Below are 25,000 nucleotides of genomic sequence, written 5' to 3' on the forward strand. Positions count from 1 at the left end.
TTCGCTAAGTAGCCGAACTGTGAAACGTCCCAATGCTCTTTCTCTCTCTCTCTCTCTCTCTCTCTCTCTCGTATCCTTAGAGACGAGGTGTTTACCATAATGCGCAGCCACGAAAGAAAAATGAGAACTATCTTTGAAAGTCATGAATTAAAGGGAACTGTGAGGTGAGGGTATGTGGGGGAACATAACTATTGAGCCTCAGTTGAGGAGTGAAAGAGCTATAAAAAAAAAACAACTAAAAAATGCGCCGAAGTTTCTTCGGCGCAATCGAGTCTTCTGTACAGCCGCTACAGCGTATAATCAAGGCCACCGAAAATAGATTTATCTTTCGGTAGTCTCGGCATAATGCTGTATGAGCCGCAGCCCATGAAACTTTAACCATAGCCCGGCGGTGGCCTATCTTATAGTGTTCCCAGAAGCACGATTATGGCTAACTTTAACCTTAAATAAAATAAAAACCACAGAGGCTAAAGGGCTGCAATTTGGTATGTTCGATGACTGGAGGGTGGATGATCAACATATCAATTTGCAGCCCTCTAGCCTAAGTATTTTTTAAGATCTGAGGGCGGACAGAATAAGGTGCGGACAGAATAAAGTGCGAACGGACAGACAAAGCCGGCACAATAGTTTTTCTTTACAGAAAACTAAAAAGGATTTAAAACAAGTAAAAAATGCGCCAAAGTTTCTTCGGCGCAATCGAGTTTTCTGTACAGTTTATAATCAAGACCACCGAAAATATAATGCTATGTGAGCCGCGGCCCGTAAAACTCTCAGCCGGCCGTGGTGGGCTGTCCTGTTGCGTTGCCAGAAGCAATATTATGGCTAACTTTAACCTTGAATAAAATAAAAACTACTAAGGCTAGAGGACTGCAATTTGGTATGTTTGATGATTGGAGGGTGGATGATCAACTAACTAACCAATCTGCAGCCTTCTAGCCTCAGTAGTCTTTAAGATCTGAGGGTGGACAGAAAAAGTGCGGACAGAAAAAAGTGCGGACGGAAAACTGAAAACAAAAAAAAAGCTTCAATCTCAACAATGAAACACCACGTAACTGCCGTCGCAGAAGTCACTGGCGGAAAGTGTTTTTTTTTGCACTATAATGTACAAAAAATAAATATGCTAACTCCGAAAGAACTTGAAAACCTGGGTGTGAATTCAGGAGCCAATCAGGATTTTATATAAAGACTGGAGGAGCCCGTCACTTAAACATGTAGTAGAACACAGAATCAAAGCGTAAACATTCTCGTTATGTTTATGAAGGTATTTGTATGATAAACATGGAGACTATAGTATCTGAAAGCTGTTTTTATGGGCTACAAGAGATCTGGGTAACAGCTAACTATGACTGTAAGGTCAAACAATCACAACGGCTATAAGAAAATCAAGAAAAAGAAGCCACTGCAAATGATTTCATGATGGTGAGCTAAAGTGAAACGATAATTTTTCATGAAATCTAATTCCCGTTATTATTTTCATCTATCACTCTAATAGATCAATCTTACTCACCTGAATTACTTCTCTGTGATCTTCCAGTGAAAAGTTTCCGTACACTACTTAAGCCACATTTGTCTGTAGTTCCTCATTGGCGAGTCGGTAGAGTTCTCGGCTAGCACTCTGCTAGGCCCGAGTTCGAGTCTCCGACCGGCCAATGAAGAATTGGAGGAATTTATCTCTGGTGACAGAAATTCATTTCTCGCTATAATGTGGTTCGGATTCCACAATAAGCTTTAGGTCCCGTTGCTAGGTAAGCAATTGGTTCTTAGCCACGTAAAATAAGTCTAATCCTTCGGGCCAGCCCTAGGAGAGCTGTTAATCAGCTCAGTGGTCTGGTTAAACTAAGGTATACTTAACTTGACGTGACGATTCTGTTCCCACTGGACTGTAACTAAACTTATCAACTTCAAATTTTCATCAAGATGTTCTTGTTCCTAATATTAAAGCTGAAGCCTAATTATCTGCAAGTTTTTCACATTTCATTTAGATTTCACAGGTTAACTAGCAAAGGATCCTCCCATAACTAAATAAGATGTTCAGATGAAACTATTTTGGCTAAAACGCGTCGTCACAGCGATATCTCCATTCATCTTTATCATTACATACAACGTTTATCGAGTCCTTTTTAGTTTTCTGAAAAGAAAACCGCTGCCCTAGGAGAGCTGTTAATCAGCTCAGTGGTCTGGTAAAACTAAGGTATATTTAACTTTTTTTGCGCCGAGGCTAGAGGGCTGCAAATTGGTATGTTCATCATCCACCCTCCAATCATCAAACATACCAAATTGCAGCCCTCTAGCCTCAATAGTTTTTATTTTACTTAAGGTTAAAGTTAGCCATAATCGTGTGCCGGCAAAAATATCGCCCAGGCCACCACCAGGCCGTGGTTAAAGTTTCATGGGCCGCGGCTCGTAGAGCATTATAACGAGACCACCGAAAGATAGGCCTATTTTCGGTGGCCTTGATTATACGATGCAAAGAAAACTCGACTGCGCCGATGAAACTTCGGCGCATTTTTTACTTTTTTTATTTTATCCTGGTCAAATTTATTCAGAAAAGTCACAAAAAGTAATTATGATCCATACGGATTTCGGTTAAGATTCAGTAATCCTTTTGCAGCAGGGAAAATATTACCGACCAACTGCCTACTACGAACAACTTTTCAAGTCAGGCCTTCGGAAGAACCTCAGCGAATCCTGATCACCTGTTGTCAAAACATCAAGGAATCCATGAGAATGCCCCGTAGGGGGGTAGTGCCGTCAGTGCACCTCATGCAGTGCACTGTAGGCATTACTCAAGGTTCTTTGCAGCGTGCCTTCGCCCCTTAGCTGCAACCCCTTTCGTTCCTTTTACTGTACCTCCTTTCTTATTCTCTTTCTTCCATTTTACTTTCCGCCCTCTCCTAACAACTGATTCATAGTGCAACTGCGAGGTTTTCCTCCAGTTACACCTTTCAAACCTTTTTACTTTCAACTTCCCTTTCAGCAATGAATGACCTCATAGGTCCCAAATGCTATATATATTCAATTCAATTCATAAATGATAATGAGACTGTTACTGGCTTAAAATTCATCTAATTCGAACAATGTCAACGGCACACCTACTGTAAAAACGTCAGCACGGATTCACACAAATAATATGAACCTGAAAATCACGCGCACTTTTCACGAAATAATCTATCGAATGACGCCGTGTTCCGGAGGAAATGATACCGTTCATTTATCATTCCTGTAAGTGATAAATCAAGCACATAAATATCTCATTTATCATTCCTGTCAATGATAAATCAAGCACATAAATATCTTAAGTTTTTTTTTGTGATTCTTCTCACCATTAATTCTATTCAAGCACGAACACACCGTACCAGTCGGACACTCACTGATATCATTAAACCCCTCGTGTGTTTCGTCCATTATTGTGATACCCTAATCACATGCATGTATAAAAACAAAATACTAAAGAGAACATCACTGAACATTATATCAGTACTGACTTTGTCACTTTCCAGGTGATTCTGTCATGCATTTGATTCTCAGATATACAATTTATATTTAGTTGGAGCGTATCGATATCGTATGTGCTTTATCATGCAAACCGGTACTTACACATGCTGAAAAACCCACACATGCGCATACATGCATACAGCACTACAGACTATGAAAGTGTGCATACATCTGCCAATCTATAGTTTCTTATTTCTTTGATAATACATGTGAGTCAATGCATGAGTCCCATTAATTATCTCTCAACATATTTCCAACACACAAAAACTACATTGGTATCTAGACTAATCAATGGCTCGTTGAACTGTTTAGTGAATCGAACGAAGATAGTCTTGTTTAGGCGTGGTTTGATGACTGCGAAGGAATGTAATTTTTTTCTCATATCTGCATGAAAGGAGCCTTTCGCAAATCACGAGGCCATCAAACACAATAACGGCTAAGAACAATTTAGCAGTCACCTGGTGTACCAATGCCTCTCTGACCTACAATCACTTAGACGTCAATAACTTACAGTAGATGTTGTGCCGCCAGTTTTAGTAACTATAAATAAATTACAGTCGCTTTATAAGGAAATACATAGGCTTCCTGGTATGTATATATATATATATATATATATATATATATATATATATATATATATATATACATACATATATACATACATACATATATATTATACACACACACACATATATACAGTATATATATACATATATATTATACACACACACACACACATTATATATATATATATATATATATATATATATATATATATATATATATATATATATATATTTACTGCACAGTACATCTATCAGTAGTATTGTCTCTAACGCCGCGCGACGTAAACAGCCTCTCGGAAATTCCGCCAATCGCGTGTTTCCTTCGCTTTCACTTCCACAAATCTCCACTCATTTCCAGCCAAGGTCTAAAGACCTTGTTTCCAGTCTTCCATCTCACAGTTTTCACGTACTGTTCTCCTCAGGGTAGTGCAAAGGAATATCAAAGCCATCTCTATCTGCAAGTCTTTAGTATCCCCTCTATGTATGGAGCTTCCAAAACGTCAAAAATTGTATAATTTCTCACTCTATCCTGCCATCCGTCTAATATTCTTCTGAAAGTTTTTTTAAATAAAAAAAATTTTTACAGTTAGTTTCACTGTTATGTCCGCATAAAAGTACGTCCATACATCAGTGAAACATATCAAAACCACACGTCGATACCGACATGTCACAAGCAGGTTGATAACAAGTCAACGACCATATGGGAAGAACGAGTCTTTGCCAAATGACGGATAATCGTATGAAGCACGGGTTAGGATTACCAATAAGTCGCTGACCTGTATTTAATCTGTTTGTGATGCACGTGCCATAAGTCACAGACATGTGTATGACATGTCTTACTGCAGTGTGGACCTACCCTAACAATTCAGTAGAGACTAGGGTAGCTTGCACTCTTCTTAGAGGACCAAAGAAAAAATACGTTTTCAAGGTTGCTTAGACAAAGAATTCAGTACCAATCGTAAACATCTCACCCATCTACTCTACCCCAGATACGTTATCGATAAAGCCAGTAAAATATGTTTTCGGAGTTAAGAGGATAACAGCAAAATGGAGTCTACCAACAAAATACAACCCCCATACATAGAGGGTATTAAGAACTTGACTTTGAACACCGAACCTGAAAACAATTTTTTTATATCCAAGAACCATAAGGAATGCTTTTATTAACGTCTTTAAAAATAAGGAAAACCAAATCCGGCGTTTACAAAGTACCATGCAGAGAATGGAAAAGTTTGGGCGGGACAAACTGGGCGTTTGCAATCGTAGATATTAACAGGGGAGAAAATATCTTAGGTATAGCCTCGAAAATTCTAGGAATTTCGTCCACTTTACGCATCACAGAAATTGGAGTAACTCATCGTTCATACAGGCGGAAAATTCTGGAATCACCCTACGTAAGCCAGACAGTTAAATGACCTTGTCAGAATGGCGCTAGAAGGCAGACTTCGTGGACAAAACCCTCCAGGATCTTCTTATTGAAAACGACGATCCAGCCAGATAACCATCGCTAAAGAATTCCCAGATTAATGAGGGTTTCTGACGACTAAAACCATCATATGACTCTCTAACATGAAGTCTAAAAAATGGAACGTGGAACAACAGTGTTGTAAAGAAAATGACCGAGGGGATTAATAATAGCACTGGATTCGTATTGTTACTGTGAAGATAAGAATTTGTAAAAAGCTGAAAAGCAAGTCAAGTTCTTTACGACAACAACGCGATAACGAGAGACGATCCAGGGCGAGGACGGATTTTATTGACACCGTCACATGCTTTGTGAGTTACCATCGCCCTGCTTGATATACTGAAATAATAACTACAATTAGCAAAAGATAAAGACTAAAACAATAACTGGAATTAGCAAAAAATATATACTAAAATAATAACTGGAATTAGCAAAAAATAAAGAGAGAGAGAGAGAGAGAGAGAGAGAGAGAGAGAGAGAGAGAGAGAGAGAGAGAAACAAGGAATCTAGTGCAGTGGTTCCCATTCCTTTTTGGCTCATGACCCCTTTTGGAAATCTTTACATTTTCGTCCTTAACATTCATAGTGGTAAAAAGCAAAGCACTTAAGTTTTGCTATAACCTTCTGTTGAATACCCGTGTCTATCAAATGCACATTTATTCTCTATCTAAAAACATACTTCAACAAGACAAATAAAAATGTTTATTACAAATGAATCCAGGAGGCAACAGGGTAGAATTTTTGTGGCCCTCAACTTCCCAAAATTTTTGTGGCCCCAAGAAATTTTCGCCATGCCACCCCTGATAGTCCAAAGGCCAAGGTTGGGAACCACCGAATTCTAGGGCACTATCGTTCCACGTAAACATGTTACCGTTTAAGTTTAATTATGATTTATCGCATACAAACAGTCATTACCATTTTATTCTTAATCACACTTGAGTGACTTCTGTATTATTTTCATTTAAACTATTTGTTTGCACTGTCCATTTGTGAAGTACAGCCAAGAATAGTTTAAAATAGTGGAGACAGAATGAGAACTTGGGAGATTCACGGGGAAACTGTCTGCGAGGACAGACAGTTCTCTGTATATTTTGAAAGAAATATATACACCTCTAAATACGAACCACGCTTTTCTTTCAAGTCCAAGACTATTCCAGCACGAATGCTATCCTCGTATTGGTTCTCGGTGTACATTAAGTTTAGCGTGACAAAAGTAGTCATTAGCATCGCAGGAAATACTCGTAAATCACGTTCACTCTTTTCAACCTGGAAGGAGACCCGTTTTCTTTATTCACAGCTCAGTCTTGGCTTCATAAACATTAATATACTGTTCGTGGAAACGGTACCTTGAATGTAGCCAACTTACATGTATCAATCATTTACGATTCGACCTGAGGCTTATTTTCCAGGAGCTGGCCCACCCGTCTCAATTCCCAGATTTCTCGTGGAACGACCGGACAGGGGGAGAGGGGAATACAACGACAGGTAAAAGAAACGGGAATTTTTCTCAATTTTGTGAAAAAAATTTTTTTTTGTCCATTCCATTTCGTTTTGCAGTTCTATTGTTATTACTGTATTTCGCTTTGTCTTGATAAGAAAATTAATACAGGTAGTGCTCGAGTTACGATGATTCGACTTACGATAATTCGCTTTTACGATGGGGTTAGCAATTAATATCGATACGACAATATTTTGAAAAAATACGTAATTTTAAATTTCGCGGGTGACTGGCGCAAGGCAACAACGTACAACCAGGCAGCGTACGGTGTACGATACGTTGGCCCGAGAGGCTGGAATAGGTACATTAATTCAATGAGCTAACCTCACTTGCTCTCGTTATGTCGGAAGTTAAAATAGGTCAGTGTTCGTTTGCAATTTTTGTGCGTTTCTAAATACAGGTAGTGCACGAGTGACGATAATTCGTCTTACGAGAATTCGAGTTTACGATGGAGTTAGCAATTAATACCGGTACGACAATATTTAGAAAATATTTTTAAATTTCGAGCGGGCACAAGCAACAGCGTACACTACAATTGCCGTAGAATCAGGCAGCAAGAAAGACCAACTTCTTTTTCTCCATCTCTTTATTCCATCTTCTAGTTAAAAAAGTAAGAGAATAATAAAAGCATTGTTAGTAACCTTATACTCTTGCGAAAATGCGTACAGCCATAAACAACCGAACGAGACTCTGTTGTTTTGCTAATAACCAAATCGGATAACAACTGTTTTGCTTGTATTTCAACCATCGTACGGTTAAACAATTATCGTAGTTATATTAAAAATGACGTTAAGTACTGATATGTTTTTACACTACCCTTATCCGCTTTGGAGAAAAGATCGGCAAGGAAATATACTGCTACAGTAAAATTAAGCTGCAAGTTGTAGCTGACGCTGAGAAAAGAATGTTCAAGCTGCTAATGACTATAAATTATCGTACATTGGCAACATGGATGAAACTCGACCGCAAATAAAATTGGAGAGTATTTTAATCAAAACTACTGGACATGAAAGAACACATATTACTGCTGTTTTCACGCCGATTTTTTTTGTTTACACAAAACAAAGGGCCAGCCGCCAACGTCATCTACTAACGAAAAAAATGGCTAAAATAATTTCACAACGAGACATATTTAAGTTATATTTCGACATAAAAACACTTCGTATAACGAAAAATACACATGTCCCTTATAAATAAAGTATCTAGAGATTCATTTACGCTAACTTGAGGCAAGAAATGCCCTCTGAACCGAGTTAAATGCGGCGAAATAAAGACCGCGTGATCGATTCCGAAACCAAAACATTTGATCGCTATGATCGGAATTTATAATGCAAAAGCAATATAAGAATATTTACGATTGGATACAGTGTAGTAAAGCATAACATTTTAAAAGATCCATGGAAAAGATGCACATTCGTTATTTTGATGTTTGTATAATACGGCGGTGTTATGTGAAAATAGAATACAGTATAATGTAGGCTAGGCTACCGTATATGATATACGAAAGTGCAGGCCAGCCCTTGTTTGTTATTCAATATCTCTTAATACTGGCTTATCATGTCAGTCTGCACTGAACCTGCAGAATTAGCTGACACTAATAATTACTATACCATATATGTATAAAGTATACTGTGTAGTGTAGGCTAGGCTACCATATATGTATGGATGGTACTGATTACCCTAGTGTAGGGCCATATTCGAGTTACGATTTTTTCAACAAACGATGGGTTTTTTGGAACCTAACCCCATCGTAAGTAGGGGAATACCTGTACACTTTATGGGAAATGTAAGAACACTGTTCAAGCAACATGGAATCATCAGAGATATACATTTGAAGTGAAACTGTACTACACAAAATTGTCGTTAAGTATATAGTTTAACCAGACCACTGAGCTGATTAACAGCTCTTCTAGGGCTGGCCCGAAGGATTAGACTTATTTACGTGGCTAAGAATCAACTGGTTACCTAGCAACGGGACCTACAGCTTATTATGGAATCCGAACCACATTATAGCGAGAAATGAGTTTCTACCACCGGAAATAAATTCCTCTAATTCTTCAACAGCCGGCCGGAGACTCGAACTCGGGCCTAGCGAGTGCTAGCCGACAACTCTACCGACTCTCCCAACGAGGAACTACAAAATTGTCGTTAACTAGTATTTTAACCTAGCAGTAATATTTTTCCCTTCTCAATACCACTTCTAATACTAACGTGACAGAAGTTGGAAGCCTGTGTCTTATACATCACTTGAACTCTAGTTTCAATTTCCTATCCCTATCGGAAAGCCGTTGCATGGTGAGTGGTCTTTTTATTATTTCATCACTGTAGAATTCTAGCATACACACACACACACACATAGCATGATGAGTGGTCTTTTATTATTTCATCACTGTAGAATTCTAGCATACACACACACACACACACACACACACATATATATATATATATATATATATATATATATATATATATATATATATATATATATATATATATATTATATATATATATATATATATATATATATATATATATATATATATATATATATATATATATATATATATAAGGGTTTTACAATCATTTGCACGTCTGTTAAACAGACTTGCTCATCTCTATACTACTTTTTTTGTATTATTCCAAGTAATATCACTTAAGATGATTTTAGGACACAAATTCTAGTGTTACCGAGTTTGCTCCCTTGCACAGAATTCTCGGAGGTAAAGCCGGTACGGTACGGTGCTCTACCGCGACATAGTTCTTCACTGGAGGGGTGGGTAGAGCTCTCGGCTAGCACGCTGTTGGCCCAGCGTTCGACTCTCCGACCGGCTAATGAGGAATTTATTTCTGGTGATAGAAATTCATTTCTCGTCATAATGTGGTTCGGATTCCACAATAACCTGTATGTCCCATTGCTAGGTAACCAGTTGGTTCTTAGCCACGTACAATAAATCTAACCTTTCGGGCCAGCCCTAGGAGAGCTGTTAATCAGCTCAGTGGTCTGGTTAAACTAAGATATACTCTACCGCTACATTCTATTGTCAACACACTTGGCTAAACGGAACAATGTTCACTTGATAAACTGGTTCAGCGCCCATGTGCCTAATTTTATTATTATTATTATCATTATTATTATTATTATTATTATTATTTGTAGAACAAAGGCTCTTTCCAGGTTCTGCCGACACGGCCATCCTTATTATGTTTCAATAGAGATTAAGAATCTCTCTCCAAACGAAAATTAGTATCCCAAAACCTTCTGTTTGTCAAGGACGGATAGTTGTGGATTAACGTAGAAATACATAACAACAAAATAAATGCATAAATCAATACACTCTGGCATTGATCAGCCTCCCGTCACTTGAGTGTAAAATGCTAATTTCTTTAACACACACGACGGAGTTAAAATTAAAATATTTTGATAAGGCACGCAAAAGAATCACACCAAAGGCGTAACTCCCAAGGAGAATACGCTTCTGAAAGCATATTTTCCCTTGGAGTTACGCCTTTGGTATGATTCTTTTGCGTGCCTTATCAAAAGATTTTATTTTTTACTCTTTCGTGTGAGACATAAACTAGCATTTTACACTCAAGTAACAGGATCGTTGCCAGAAAGTTTTGATTTATACATTTGTGTTGTGTAATAATGTATTATTAATTGTAACCACGCTAAATAGTTACAAAAAATATAATTCGCACAGATACTTGGCAGCAGATGAGTCACAGAATACGTCATGCATGGAAAGTGGCTGGATGTGTTCAAAGGGGTAGAAAGTGATCCGAGTATCTATGGAAGCCAAGACAGAAATGCATGAAAGGATTTTTTGAGCCAACTCTCCTTTATGATAGTGCAGTGTGGATGCTGAATACGAATGCAAGCCAAAAGGTTGGAACTGCTAAGATGATCAGTTTGCTAATTTCATGTGGCGCAAGAATTAAAAACGTGAAAAATGTAGGGAAACGAACAACAAGTGGCAGAAAGATTATCACCAGCCAAAGCATTTGTCAAAGTGCTTGTTTTGAGATGGTTCAGACTTTCGGAAAGAACTGAGGGAGATAAGTAGGGAAAAGAGCATATGACTGAGAGCAGAGGCAAAGCTAGAAATTGCCGGACGTTATCATGAGGTCAGCCTCCCAACTTTATAATATTTTGTTCTGACACTGTCATACGTAAAAAGTTAGTTTCTACAGCTCCCACCCTCTCTCCTTCATTCGTATTCAGCATTCACATTTCATTTCCATATAGGAGAGTTGGTTCAACACAATTATATGTACAGTGTATATATGTATATATATATATATATATACTGTATATATATATATATATATATATATATATATATATATATATATATATATATATATATATATATAATTTGTTTGTACGTGCACGAGGATCTGCAATGCTAAAAATGACACAAGGCCAGTTCTTATATCATTTCCAAATTATTTTTCTTAAAATAAATTTTCAGTGTGTTATTTGGGCAATCCATTTTATTTTCTTGTTACCTGAAACAAAGAGAGAGAGAGAGAGAGAGAGAGAGAGAGAGAGAGAGAGAGAGAGAGAGAGATTTCTAACTTCTTGCAACACTGCGGAAGTAAGATGTGTCTGCAATATCCTTGTTTTGATGCATTAAGTCATTACAGATTAAATTCATTACTATGTTTATTAACTTGGCTTCAGCAAAACACAATGCCTTAGGGTGCGTCCACACAACAGGAAAGCATGGCATAAGCTTATGTCGGTAACTTAATCGCGCACGCATCAAAAACAGGCTGAATACAAGTCAAAGACTTATCGGCAGTACTAACCAATACTTCAAACGATTATCCAGCACTTGCCAAAGGTTCGTTCTCTAATTACGATCGTTCACTTGTTTCCAACCTGTTTTTGACATGTATGCCAACCTGTCTGTTACATGCATGCGATAGGCTTCCCGTGTGTTTATGGCATTTTACTGTAGTGTGGAAGGACCTTTTCTCTCAAAAACATCCCGTAGTTTTGTCTCAGACTCCTCCTCCCCTTCACAATATTCTGATCCATGCTAATGGCTCCTTTAGGTTAAGAATACGGGGATGAACGAGGCAGGACACAGACGGCTGGCTCTGATGCTGACGTGGAGTTCACTCCTGCCAGCCATCAGCGCCGTTCGCTTTGCAGACATCCTGCCAGACACCAAAATCATTGACAGCTTCATTCAAACAACTGAACAGGGAGTGACATCATCATGTAAGAGTAATTCATATATATATATATATATATATATATATATATATATATATATATATACATATATATATATATATATGTGTGTGTGTGTGTGTGTGCGCGCGCGCGTGTTCTACATGTATATGATACTGGTAAGCTTCTTAGACACGAAGATATATAATTCAGTTGTATTCCACATAAGAAGTTGAAATATGTAAATAGTTTAGAGAGCTCAACAGTTTCGTCCGCCAACGGACCTCTTCTTGGAATGTTTAGTAATAAGCGCTCCAAGAAGAGCTTCATTATATATATAAATAGTATGTATGTGTGTAAAGTAACTTTCTTAGTCCAGTTTCAGGCATGTCAAAATATATTCAATTAGTTACGTGCTATATTTTCAGAACAATATTTTGATCTTATTCGTCAATGTTATCTTCTGATAAAATTTTGATGACGACGCTGTGAGCCATATTAATATATAAAAATATAAGTAAAACTATTAAGAAATGTCTTGCATTTCAGGCTACTGTAGACTGAAATGCCTTCATCAAGATGACTGCAAAGGTGTTTCCATTACCAACGACCTACAAGGTGATAATACCGTATTTTAGTTTTACAGCGAACTTTAGCTTAATTTTGCTTATTCAGCAACTTATCCTTTCCCCAGTTACCACAGGGGTTATCAAATGTCACTCTAAATGATGCCTAAAAAAAATGTATGTTTGACATGAGCGTGTTAGGACACCACTGCAAGACAAGTGTAGGAACACTTATCAAGTGCTTTATTAAAAATTATCAAGTAATGACTGCTTCTATGAGCTATACCCATTAGACCAGCCAAAACATAGAATTTGTCATTTAATTCCTGAACAAGTTGTTCCTCCAGAAGAATGAAAAATATATATACACAAAAAATATCTTCCATTTCCAGCCTAGCACCTCTTTAACTTGTGCTCACAGGTAAGCTTATGAATGAGACAGACTAGCTCAAGCGCTTGCATAACTTACCTCTAGATGTTATTGTTACTCAACTTTTTATGGAAACTTCAGGGAAAAACCAAACTCCCTGTGCTTAGCTGATGTTCTATTTGTTAAACAATTGTTTCCGTGGATTTGTATTACAAAACCTAAAAAGAAAGGCGTCTTTAAGGCAGATAAACCTCACATTTTCTTTCAAGGAGACCCGATCCATTTGAGGCAATGGCAACTCCCACTTCCCTGTAAGTGGTAGTTTGTTTCTTCCATGTCAGCAGTACTGCTGGCTCACGAGAAAGAAAAGTGCACTGTATGCTCATTTTTAACAGCATATATGCATTCAAATAAAATCATTACAAAATTTTTTTCGCTAACAATGTCTAAGGATACAGTTATCTTAACTTCTAAATTTGGAGCTAAGCAGAGGCTTTGAGCACACAAAACTTACATTGTAACAGATAAGTCAGTTAACACCTTTTTTAATTTTATGATTTTACAGTTAATTTCTTCCTTGAGACTCTGACTTGACCGGCTTTGGGAGCAAAATTTCCCTCCTTCTGCTCCTTAGCCAAGAAATTTCCTAAATACGAAAAATCCTTATTTCAATTTGTCAGGATGTTTCCAAAAGTTCATGGTCGTAGTGTTTCTGATTATCTTCTGAATTTTCTAGATTAATTTAAATTAATAATTTTACGATAATCGGATAAAACAATGTTAAAACTCACAAAAGTGACAAATGATAATCACGAAGGCCATATAAAATACAGCTTGTGACCACAAAACGATGGAAGCTTATTAATCCCAGACTTACTTATTATTTATTTACTTACTATTTTTACAGGTAACACCAACTGTCTGTTCACCAGCTTTTCGCTTGCTACTGACGCTGACCTTCAGAAATTGGAAACTGTGTCTGGTGTGACTACCTACATCAAGTCAGGTAAAATTTATGCATATAAAGACACTTTTTTGAAGGCCAGAGAGACAGTGTGTCTGCAAAATACACGAAGAGTAAAAAATGAGCTAGAGATGAAACCAGTAAACGAGTTTCTTCGGAGGAATCGAGTTTTCTGAATGGCGTTTAATGCTGTATGAAATTCTCAGCCACGGTCCATGAAACTTTCAACCACGGCCCGATGGTGGCATGTGTTGTTTTCACCATAGCTCTGCCAGACGTACGATCATGGCTAACTTTAACCTTAAATAAAATAAAAACTGCTGAGGCTAGAGGGCTGCAATCTGGTATGTTTGATGACTGCAGGGTGGATGATCAACATACCAATTTGCAGCCCTCTAGCCTCAGTAGTTATTAAGATCTGAGGGCGGACGGGAAGAAAAAGCCATCTCAATAGTTTTCTTTTATAGAAAACTAAAACAATATCTAAGATTTTGCAAACCAGCTTTTCTTCCCAATTTTTTTTGTTCAGTTAATGATCGCACTGAATCCCAAAACTTAACTGCAAGGCCTTGTGTTTCCAAGATCATAAATGATGATTTGCATAAGTCTCCTGCTTAAATCTTTGCTGGTAACTCATGGTTTTATTACTCTTTAACTTAGTCTATCCTAACAAGTGAATTTTGTCGAAGGCACCAACGTTAAGACTTTCGTTGTTAGATTAAATAAATTGGTGACATCGATGAAAATGGCATTGTCCTAACCATTTTGGATTGCCCAATTCACACAAGTATTAATGGAGTTTAATATATAATGCACAGGAAACCTAGTAATATTTCCGCTTGTGTACATTTTTATTCTTGTACAGGAAACAAACTAAAGAAGTCAGTTTTCACACACACTAGTTTTGAAGAGTATATAGTATGTGTGTGTGTGTGTGTGTGTGTGTGTGTGTGTGTGTGTGTGTGTGTTACTGCGTGCACCAATTCAATTACTGTGAAGTTATGGCTATATTAAGGTAAAAAAAGAAGAGTGCACATAAAGCTCAATAAAATTCGATACGGAATGCAAGTGCAGTCCATTCTATTTAGCAATAGATTACGGAGGGTAAATCCTATGAAAAATCACAAGAAGCCACTTCCTTTTTCCAGAAACCGTTCACTCTCAAGGAGACTCCTCGAATGTTCAATTAGGCTCAACAAATTTTCAGGAAGACTCATTCAATGTTCAAGCAGACCCATCTATAAACTTGCCAAATGTTCAAGGAGAGACATCGAAGATTCAAGATGACACATCGAATGTTCAAGGGGACTCGTCGAATGTTCAAAATGAAACACTGAATGTTCAAGGGGATTCGTCAAATGTTCAAGATGGCACATTAAATGTTCAAGGGGACACAACAAATGTTGAAGATGACACACTAAATGTTCAAGGGGCCTCATCGAATGTTCAAGATGGCACACTGAATGTTCAAGGGGAGTCAACAAATGTACAAGATGCCACACTGAATGTTCAAGGGGAATCATCGAATGTTCAAGATGGCACACTGAATGTTCAAGGGGACTCAACGAATGTTCAAGATGGCACACTGAATGTTCAAGGGGACTCAACGAATGTTCAAGATGGCACACTAAATGTTCAAGGGGACTCATCGAATGCTCAAGACAGCACACTAAATGTTCAAGGGACTCATCAATGCTCAAGACGGCACACTAAATGTTCAAGGGGACTCAACGAATGTTCAAGACGGCACACAAAATGTTCAAGAAGACTCATCAATGCTCAAGACAGCACACTAAATGTTCAAGGGGACTCATTGAATGCTCAAGACAGCACACTAAATGTTCAAGGGGACTCATCGAATGTTCAAGACGGCACACTAAATGTTCAAGGGGACTCAACAAATATTCAAGACGGCATACTAAATGTTCAAGGGGACTCATCGAATGCTCAAGACAGCACATTAAATGTTCAAGGGGACTTATCGAATGCTCAAGATGGCACACTAAATGTTCAAGGGGACTCAACAAATGTTCAAGACGGCACACTAAATGTTCAAGGGGACTCATCGAATGCTCAAGACAGCACACTAAATGTTCAAGGGGACTCATTGAATGCTCAAGACAGCACACTAAATGTTCAAGGGGACTCATCAAATGCTCAAGACAGTACACTAAATGTTCAAGGGGGCTCAACGAATGTTCAAGATGGCACACTGAATGTTCAAGGGGACTCAACGAATGTTCAAGATGGCACACTGAATGTTCAAGGGGACTCAACGAATGTTCAAGATGGCACACTAAATGTTCAAGGGGACTCATCGAATGCTCAAGACAGCACACTAAATGTTCAAGGGGACTCATCGAATGCTCAAGACGGCACACTAAATGTTCAAGGGGACTCAACGAATGTTCAAGACGGCACACAAAATGTTCAAGAGGACTCATCGAATGCTCAAGACAGCACACTAAATGTTCAAGGGGACTCATTGAATGCTCAAGACAGCACACTAAATGTTCAAGGGGACTCATCGAATGCTCAAGACAGCACACTAAATGTTCAAGGGGACTCAACGAATGTTCAAGACGGCACACTAAATGTTCAAGGGGACTCATCAAATGCTCAAGAAGGCACACTAAATGTTCAAGGAGATTCAACGAATGTTCAAGACGGCACACTAAATCTTCAAGGGGACTCACCGAATGCTCAAGCCAGCACACTAAATGTTCAAGGGGACTCATCGAACATTCAATATGGCACGCTAAATGTTCAAGTTGACTCAACGAATGTTCAAGATGGCAAGACGGCACAATGAATGTTCAAGGGGACTCATCAAATGTTCAAGATGGCACACTAAATGTTCAAGGTGACTCATCGAACGTTCAACATGGCACGCTAAATGTTCAAGGGGGCTCATCGAATGTTCAATATGGCACACTAAATGTTCAAGGGGACACATCAAAAGTTCAAGAAGACACTAAATGTTCAAGGGGACTCATCGAATGTTCAAGATGACACACTAAATGGTCAAGGGGACTCATCAAATGTTCAGGATGGCACACTAAATGTTCAAGGAGACTCATCGAATGTTCAAGATGGCACACTAAATGGTCAAGGGGACTTGTCGAATGTTCAAGATGACACACTAAATGTTCAAGGGGACTCATCGAATGTTCAATATGGCACACTAAATGTTCAAGTTGACTCATCGAATGTTCAAGATGGCACACTAAATGGTCAAGGGGACTCATCGAATGTTCAAGGGGACTCATCGAATGTTCAAGATGATACACTAAATGGTCAAGGGGACTCATCGAATGTTCAATATAGCACACTAAATGTTCAAGGTGACTCATCGAATGTTCAAGATGGCACACTAAATAGTCAAGGGGACTCACTGAATATTCAAGGGGACTCATCGAATGTTCAAGATGAAACACTGAACATTCAAGGGGATTTGTCGAATGTTCAAAATGGCACGCTAAATGTTTAAGGGGACTCATCAAATGTTCTAGATGACACACTAAATGTTCAAGGGGACTCATCGAATGTTCAAGATGACACACTAGATGTTCAAGGGGATTCGTTGAATGTTCATGATGACACTAAATGCACCAATTGTACAGGGCGGACTCGTTGAATGTTCAAGGTGACACACTAAATGTTCAATGGGATTCGTCCATGTTCAGGATGACACACTAAATGCACCAAGTGGGGACTCGTCGAATGTTCAAGATGACACACTAAATGTTCAAGGGGATTCATTGAATGTTCAAGATGACACACTAAATGTTCAAGGGGATTCACTGAATGTTCAAGATGACACACTAAATGTTCAAGGGGATTCATTGAATGTTCAAGATGACAAACTAAATGTTCAAGGGGATTCATTGAATGTTCAAGATGACACACTAAATGTTCAAGGGGATTCATTGAATGTTCAAGATGACACACTAAATGTTCAAGGGGATTCATTGAATGTTCAAGATGACACACTAAATGTTCAAGGGGATTCATTGAATGTTCAAGATGAAACACCAAATGTTCAAGGGTACTCGTCATATGTTAAGACAACGCATTGAATAATCAATAGTATTGTACTGTGGCACACCCAGATGTACCAACTGTGGACAAAATAACCACTCCAGATCTAAATCTTGCCAATTTCTAATATATATCATAGAGGGCTTAAAATTAACCCATAAGTAAGCAAAATATGCAAATTTATTGAACGTACCAATTCATAACTGTGTCTAAGGCCTCCAATATCTAATAAAAAAATCCAGCAAAATAATAAAATAAATAAAAATAACCACGCCAAGCTTGATATTGGCAGATGAAAAAGAAAATGCTGATGAAGAAATAACAACTATGGTGCGCGACTGCCTTTCGGCAACATCAACTACTATGGAGGGGTACCTCGATCCAAAAGTGAATTGCTCAAATAATCCTCTTGTACAAATAAAATCAGTAGAAAACTATCTCTTACGCCATTAAACAATTAAGAAAACAATGTCTGTTCCCAATTTAGGTTGACATTCTACTGACAATGTAGTCACCAACTTCATTAACAGTAGAACATCACAAATATGGGATACCATAAATAAGTCAGGATTCAGAATCTCAAACACCAGAATGTTAATGTAAAACAAACTTCAAAATCAAAAATATCAAATTCTTGACAAGTAACAACCATCTACAGCATCAGATGAACGAGAAGCATCTAAAAGTAGTCCTATTACTCCAGTGGAAATGAACACCAGTTAAAAATTGACCATTTAGACAAAAAATCGTATAAGCAACTAGTGAATAACCAAAATGTGTCCACTACTCCTTAATTTTAGTAATTAAAATTTTCAAATGGAATTTCTAACTGGAATTTGTATAAGATAAATGTACCGATTAATATAAAACTATATAATGCGTCTCTCTCCAAAACACTGGAGAATATGTGATAAACAGTGTTATAAATTGTAGCCGGAATTTGCGCTTATAGGAAAAATCCTTTTAATAAAGCTGTCATCAGGAGTTCAAAATTTGTTTACTCCTAACATAACAACTTTGCTATGATATGACACGGTGCAGACAAAAGTCGCCAAACTATCTGTCACTTAACTTACCTTATAATGACTCTAATCTAGAAAATATAGCAAATTCATGCCACAACCCAAACAGCAGCATTCATCAAGATATTCCCTCTATACGATTTTAGCTGCCAAACTGCTGACTAGTTTGCTTCTCAGGGCGAACAACTAAACAAAGACAATAAAGTACGTTTAAACAAAGACGACATCAGTACTTACCAAACCAACACTTGTAATACTGCGTCATCGACAGCTCACTTCTTCCTGCGCTACACACCTGCGGTGAACGGAATATGAATGTGCATGTTTAGATGATTCATATTCAAGCGATCTGTACTCAGTAATAATTATATTTACAAATCCAATAAACAAATTTCGTTCCATAATATAGAGTGGGTACAGCAGACTTGGAAACATTAGTCTTTCACTTTCTTCTTGAATGAAACGGCAAACAGGGACACATTTCACATTTAACTTATGTGATAATGTATCTCAAAATCTTTATGCTGATCTTTGGAATTTTTTTTAACTCAGCCGATAAACCATAAAAATAGCAAATTTACCATTACATAAAAAAGCTGAACCCCACTTATTACAAACTGACAATCTACCAAGATCAGAAGAATACAAATAAAAATTTATGATTTCGCGAAAATATATTTCTCCCATATGAAAGACACTTCAAGAAATTCAGCAGAAACCGAAGAAAGGCCATGCATCATCAGCATTTTCATCCATTATTTTAATTTTGGAGGCCATCTATCGACCATCACTGGGTTAATCAAGGTTTCCTTTTTATTTTCCTAGTATAGCTAAAAGTTTTCTTGAATACATGTCGCTTCTATGATATAGCTGGTTTTTAATATGATTTTATTTTTTTAAAGTCCTTGGGACAACTTGCTATATAGCCTGGCTGCAATGAGCTCGAAAGTTCTTTTTCGAACATCGTTGAATCTCAGTTCCATTAATATGCATTTATTACCAACATATATTAAATATCCAAGAAATACACTGTACACATAAGCAAAGAACAAAAATTCTTAATCCCTTTTCACAACTGTATGCCTCACACCGAGGGACCTGGGGCAACCCGAACGAACTGTAAGGTCTGTAAGGTAAGGTAAGGTCTACTGTGAACCAAGGGACCTTTTCCAACAACGTAGCCATGCAGTGTAACTACAACACGAAAACCCAGAAGAGATCCTGGCAAAACTGACAAGTTGTTTATATAAAGAGAATCTTTCCTATAGTACCTCCAGCGAGAACTTGCAAACATTCCCAAAGCATTGGAAACTAAAAGCACTGACTCTACAAGAAAATTATTTGATAAAGGTGCCTACAAAGAGATAAATATGCTTCACTTCACTGTTAAACTCTTGCATGTTAAACCTCTTATTTGTTGTAAGTGCCTCTGACCATTGTTGTTGGTACAAACCATTTGTTTTTTGCAAGTTCCATATTCCTATGTCTATTAACGGGTGGTTGGGGGTTACCACAATTACAAACCTGGGATGTTCCGGTGGGCAGTAACCCAAAACGAGTGAACTGCACCAACAAGAATGGTACTATATATGAAAATATCACAAGAGAGCTTATGGAAAAATAAATGGTTCATGTGTGTAATCAATAACCACCACACAAAAAAGGAAACTATCAAAATGTGTCTATGGCAATTACAAATAAACATCCTAACCTAACCTAATCTAGGATACTGATCTGGAAGGAACGTCCATCACTTTACCCAAAAAATATCATTAGGATATCTTGTCATTAACTTTTATCATAAACCACCAAAGCGCCTCCTTTCACTGCCTGCCTGCTGAAAGGCAGTCAGAATACTAGCCTAGTGCAGTACTGGGAGGTGCAGGTTACTTTTAAACCCAGAAGATACAGCCTAAATTATGATCAATTATTATTTTAGTAAATATATTAAGACCTTTTCCTTTGATAACAAAACTGTCAGTAATGTATAGTCAACAAGACAGGAGATTTTATGATTTTTCATTTGTTCATATAAGGTCAACATGTTATTTACTCAGACTCTAATGTGCTGCCCTCTCTCATCTCTTTGTAATCACAGTCATTACCATCAGCTACTGATGAATGGTTTTCCAAATGCTTTTATGACTCACCTATGATATATGGTTTTTCAACATTTCGTCTAATTGGTGGTGCCCTTTCACTGAAAATTATTTTCAATTACATGAGATCACCAGGCGTGACCAAAGTCTCTTCAAGAGTAAAGCCCTTCCCTTGACGATATTTTTACGATTCCTTTAGTATATATAATATAACAGGTGTATATACATATATATATATACTGTATATATATATATATATATATATATATATATATATATATATATATATATATATGTGTGTGTGTGTGTGTGTGTGTGTGTGTATTTCAATAAAACTTTAAAAATCATGCATGTATGGAACTACAGTAGTAATAAAGTGGTGAGGATACTGTATTCAAGAGAGAATTATGTATTTGGAGATATAAAATTTGTGAAAACTGTTATTACTCTACATTAATTAGGGAGTTACGATATTAAATATGAAATGTAGTTATTCTGACAGTTTTTAATAAATCTGACATCAGTTTCCTTTAAACTATTGTTTTACTAGTGTTTACAGTACATGCAGCCTTTGCATCTTCTAACAATGAAGGATAACAGTATATATTTGGAGATAATGACTACAGGTACAGGACAACAAAAATGCAAGCCACGTAGCCAAGAACGTTTCTAATTAGGTCCAAGAAAGGCAAAGCCACCCCATCCATGTAGGGTGTGGTACACAAGGTTAGGTTAGGTGGCAAAAGGTAAAATTTTACAGGTTGGCCATAATACAAATTAAACACTGAAATGTGGTTTATCCAATTGCTTTTGATGCATTTCTAATTATTCTGAAGAGGTTTATTAATTCATCTTCCAAAAATTTTGGGCACCTCAGTGGGAAGTCTGGATTTCAGTCGTGAGAAACTAAAATAAGCAAATGAAATTTTGCACTGGTTACAAAATTTGTTGTTACTTTGCTACCCCACATTCAACCTTATACTTTACAATTTGGGCACCTCATTAGAAACATGAATTTTTAGAAGGTGGATTACAAAAATATGCGAACAAAATGTGGGAAATAGTAACATGTGCATATCCTATCCTAACCTAAACCTATGGCACAGGGTCCTACCCAACCTGAGGTAACAAGACACTACCATTTTGTAAAATTCCACTGGATGAGTGAAACCATGATGTGATCTTTTGCAGCATGGAGTTTCTCTAGTTTTACAACAAACTAAAACATACAGAATCTAACTTACATGATTTTAATAAGTAAATGCTTTCTGAATTTCTATTTAATTTCTATAAGAAAAGTACTTGAGCCAATAAACGGTTTCGTTACTTCAGCTGCTGAACAGAGACTAAAGACCCCATGAACAAAAATTAGACACAATACCAGTACAACAGTAACACCATATAGTATTTAAAAAACGTCATTATGAAGATAAAGGGTAGCACAACTGAACGAATTGCAATTTGAAAAATACTCTGCAATATATCCTATGTATCACCAGCTGTCAATAAACAAGAGTTGTGATTTCTACATCCTACAGGTATCTCAGGAATTTTACATTTGATGGATATCATACAGAAAAAAAATGTTGAAAATACTACAACACAAACAAAACCAATAAAAAATGGTATAAGTAAAATGATAGGCGGGAGTGTTGGGTTAGGGTGCATCCCTGTTTTCACTCTAATGCTTTGTCAACCTTCGTCGTATTAGGTGGCCGGGCCGGAGGAGGGGGGAGAAGTTGTCTCACCTTTCAGTTAGGGCTACAAATCTCTCAGTAGACCTAAATTATACATTCGTGATGATTATCATATGATGGAAAAATTGTTTCAATTCCTGTGGTACAAACAAAACCAAAATAAAAAATGACGCACATAATTAGGGGCAGCTTGTAAAATAATGAGGAAGGTTAAAGATGCATCCCCGTATTTCACTTTCAGATTTATAGTAACCTATGTCAGGTAATGTGGCAGGGAGTCTCCCCATTCGGTAACACTAAGGATCCTATCACCCTATGTTGGGTTATGTTAGGTTATTTCACTATTTCATGAAATCGCCGCCCATAAGCCCATTTTATTTCCCTCTGCCGTCCAACAGTCTCATTGTTAACAAGACTCGGGTGACTACTGTATGGGTTGAAAGTGTGCACTACACTTCTGAAAATTCACACAGTCATAACTAAATTATAATTGGTAAATGTAAAGAGACGGCCAAACGAAGATGTCGACTATTCCTTGGCTGAAGAATATGGAAATGGGTGTATATAATGCAGCAGTACTGGTGAGATAGAAATTTACCGAAATAAGGAAATTTTACCATTCAGTAAAAATATTTATAATAAACGATATCTTCGTAAGACCATGTACTTTATATTATAATTCTATTAAATGATAATTACCTTGCAGCAAGCACAACGCTAACCTCCTGTAAAATGGATTGATTTATATATTTCGGGCATACATGTCGACACTATGGATCACAAGCCAACCTCCTGTAAACTGGAGTCGACACTAGGATAAGTCAACAGTCGATGACCAGTTTAGTTCTGTTGATTCGCCAAATTCCAGGGGTCTAATACCAAGTCTCATAATCCTCTTCATACTTAAAATCCCTGTGCTGCCCCAAACCAGTCGAATCTAAAAACAACTAACCAACAGAAAACTCGTCTGTCTAATGCATGATAGCAGTAGGCCAATTCCGGAAAGTCAGCATAAACAGAAACTATACTGAATTAAAATGACACGAAACGCCGTTACGCGGTAAAAATCTCCAACAACGAAAAAACTGAAGAATGATTCTAAGGCGCGTGAAGAACGTCAAAATTAAGGTCATTTGCCCTTCTTGCAAGTACCTTAAAAACAAACAAGCAGCTGAATTGACTAGAGGAGACACGACCAAGCTAGGCTATTTGCCAACGATGGCTAAGACTTGGGTCATCCATTCCCATCGTTCTTCCCTTGTGGGAGTTGCCATATAAACAAAGACATGTTGGTCACAAAGAAACCGCTCGAGACAGTCAACTGTAGAGATGGCATAGTTTGTTTGGGTTGCTCTGTAGTCAGAAAGGGTCTGAAAAAAGAAACATGGATGAAAACAGGCTCAGTGTGCAGTGCATTGTTTACTACTGATGTCTGAGAAGTGGAGATATAGCACTGAATAATTTTTTAATGATCTTGAATAATCATAAAATTTACTTCCCCTGCAAAAGAACTTTCACCATATAATTGTCAGATAAGTGTAAAAAATATATCTCAGTATCTAATAAAAGTTATATTAATTACCCCTTTGGCAGTTTGAAGTCTGGGGCTTGTTCAAGAATATAAAACTTAGAGAGGAATGGGAAAATTATTATGTAGAGCGGATGAACGATTAAGGATTTGTTTTGCTTACTGAGGATCAGAAGTGTAGGCTACATGAGTCTACAACTGGGAAAGAAAAGAACAAAAAAGCGTTGTAGACTATGTACTAGTCAGCAGCGTGAAGTTTAAAAACTCACGGGAAATGACGACACACGAAGAAAATTCTACTGTCAACACATGAGATCACAGACTGATAAACTGTCCTTTTTTTTATTTCATTGTTAGTCTGACGATGTAAACAAGAGAGAAATATCAGCTCAAATCAAGTTTTCCATTTTTCCCACATGAGAGAGAGAAAGAGTCGACTGATTCGCTTCTCAACAGGTGAGCTTAGTTAATACATCTTTCAACTCATCAACGCTCAAATGTTTTTTTA

General features: G+C 37.4%; 4 protein-coding genes across 4 annotated transcripts in view; 3 read left to right on the forward strand and 1 right to left on the reverse strand.

Moving 5' to 3' along the window:
• Positions 1–24,105, reverse strand: part of LOC136833859 (uncharacterized) — a 177,193-nt gene extending 153,088 nt beyond the window's left edge. The window contains 2 exon segments of the mRNA XM_067096160.1: positions 19,406–19,463; positions 23,664–24,105. The gene's annotated coding sequence lies outside the window, so the exon portion shown is untranslated.
• On the forward strand, positions 13,433–16,917 carry LOC136833861 (sericin 1-like). Its single transcript, XM_067096163.1, has 3 exons — positions 13,433–13,452; positions 14,074–14,147; positions 15,254–16,917. The coding sequence occupies exons 1-3, from the start codon at positions 13,433–13,435 to the stop codon at positions 16,915–16,917; spliced, it is 1,758 nt and encodes a 585-aa protein (XP_066952264.1).
• LOC136833862 (sericin 1-like) lies at positions 17,044–17,595 on the forward strand. The gene has a single exon (XM_067096164.1). It carries the CDS (start codon positions 17,044–17,046, stop codon positions 17,593–17,595), a length of 552 nt encoding a protein of 183 aa, XP_066952265.1.
• LOC136833863 (UPF0134 protein MPN_501-like) lies at positions 17,771–18,184 on the forward strand. Its single transcript, XM_067096165.1, has one exon. It carries the CDS (start codon positions 17,771–17,773, stop codon positions 18,182–18,184), a length of 414 nt encoding a protein of 137 aa, XP_066952266.1.
• Positions 24,106–25,000: the final 895 nt, after the last annotated feature.

This window comes from Macrobrachium rosenbergii, chromosome 52 (assembly GCF_040412425.1).
Source record: "Macrobrachium rosenbergii isolate ZJJX-2024 chromosome 52, ASM4041242v1, whole genome shotgun sequence".
Classification (NCBI taxonomy): Eukaryota; Metazoa; Arthropoda; class Malacostraca; order Decapoda; family Palaemonidae; genus Macrobrachium; species Macrobrachium rosenbergii.

Coding starts and splice junctions, on each gene's coding strand:
- LOC136833861 (XM_067096163.1), top strand. CDS start 13,433: ATGGCAACTCCCACTTCCCT. Junction 13,453..14,073: donor ATGGCAACTCCCACTTCCCT/GTAAGTGGTAGT, acceptor TCTGTTCACCAG/CTTTTCGCTTGCTACTGACG. Junction 14,148..15,253: donor GACTACCTACATCAAGTCAG/GTAAAATTTATG, acceptor TCCTTTTTCCAG/AAACCGTTCACTCTCAAGGA.
- LOC136833862 (XM_067096164.1), top strand. CDS start 17,044: ATGTTCAAGGGGACACATCAAAAGTTCAAGAAGACACTAAATGTTCAA.
- LOC136833863 (XM_067096165.1), top strand. CDS start 17,771: ATGGGATTCGTCCATGTTCAGGATGACACACTAAATGCACCAAGTGGG.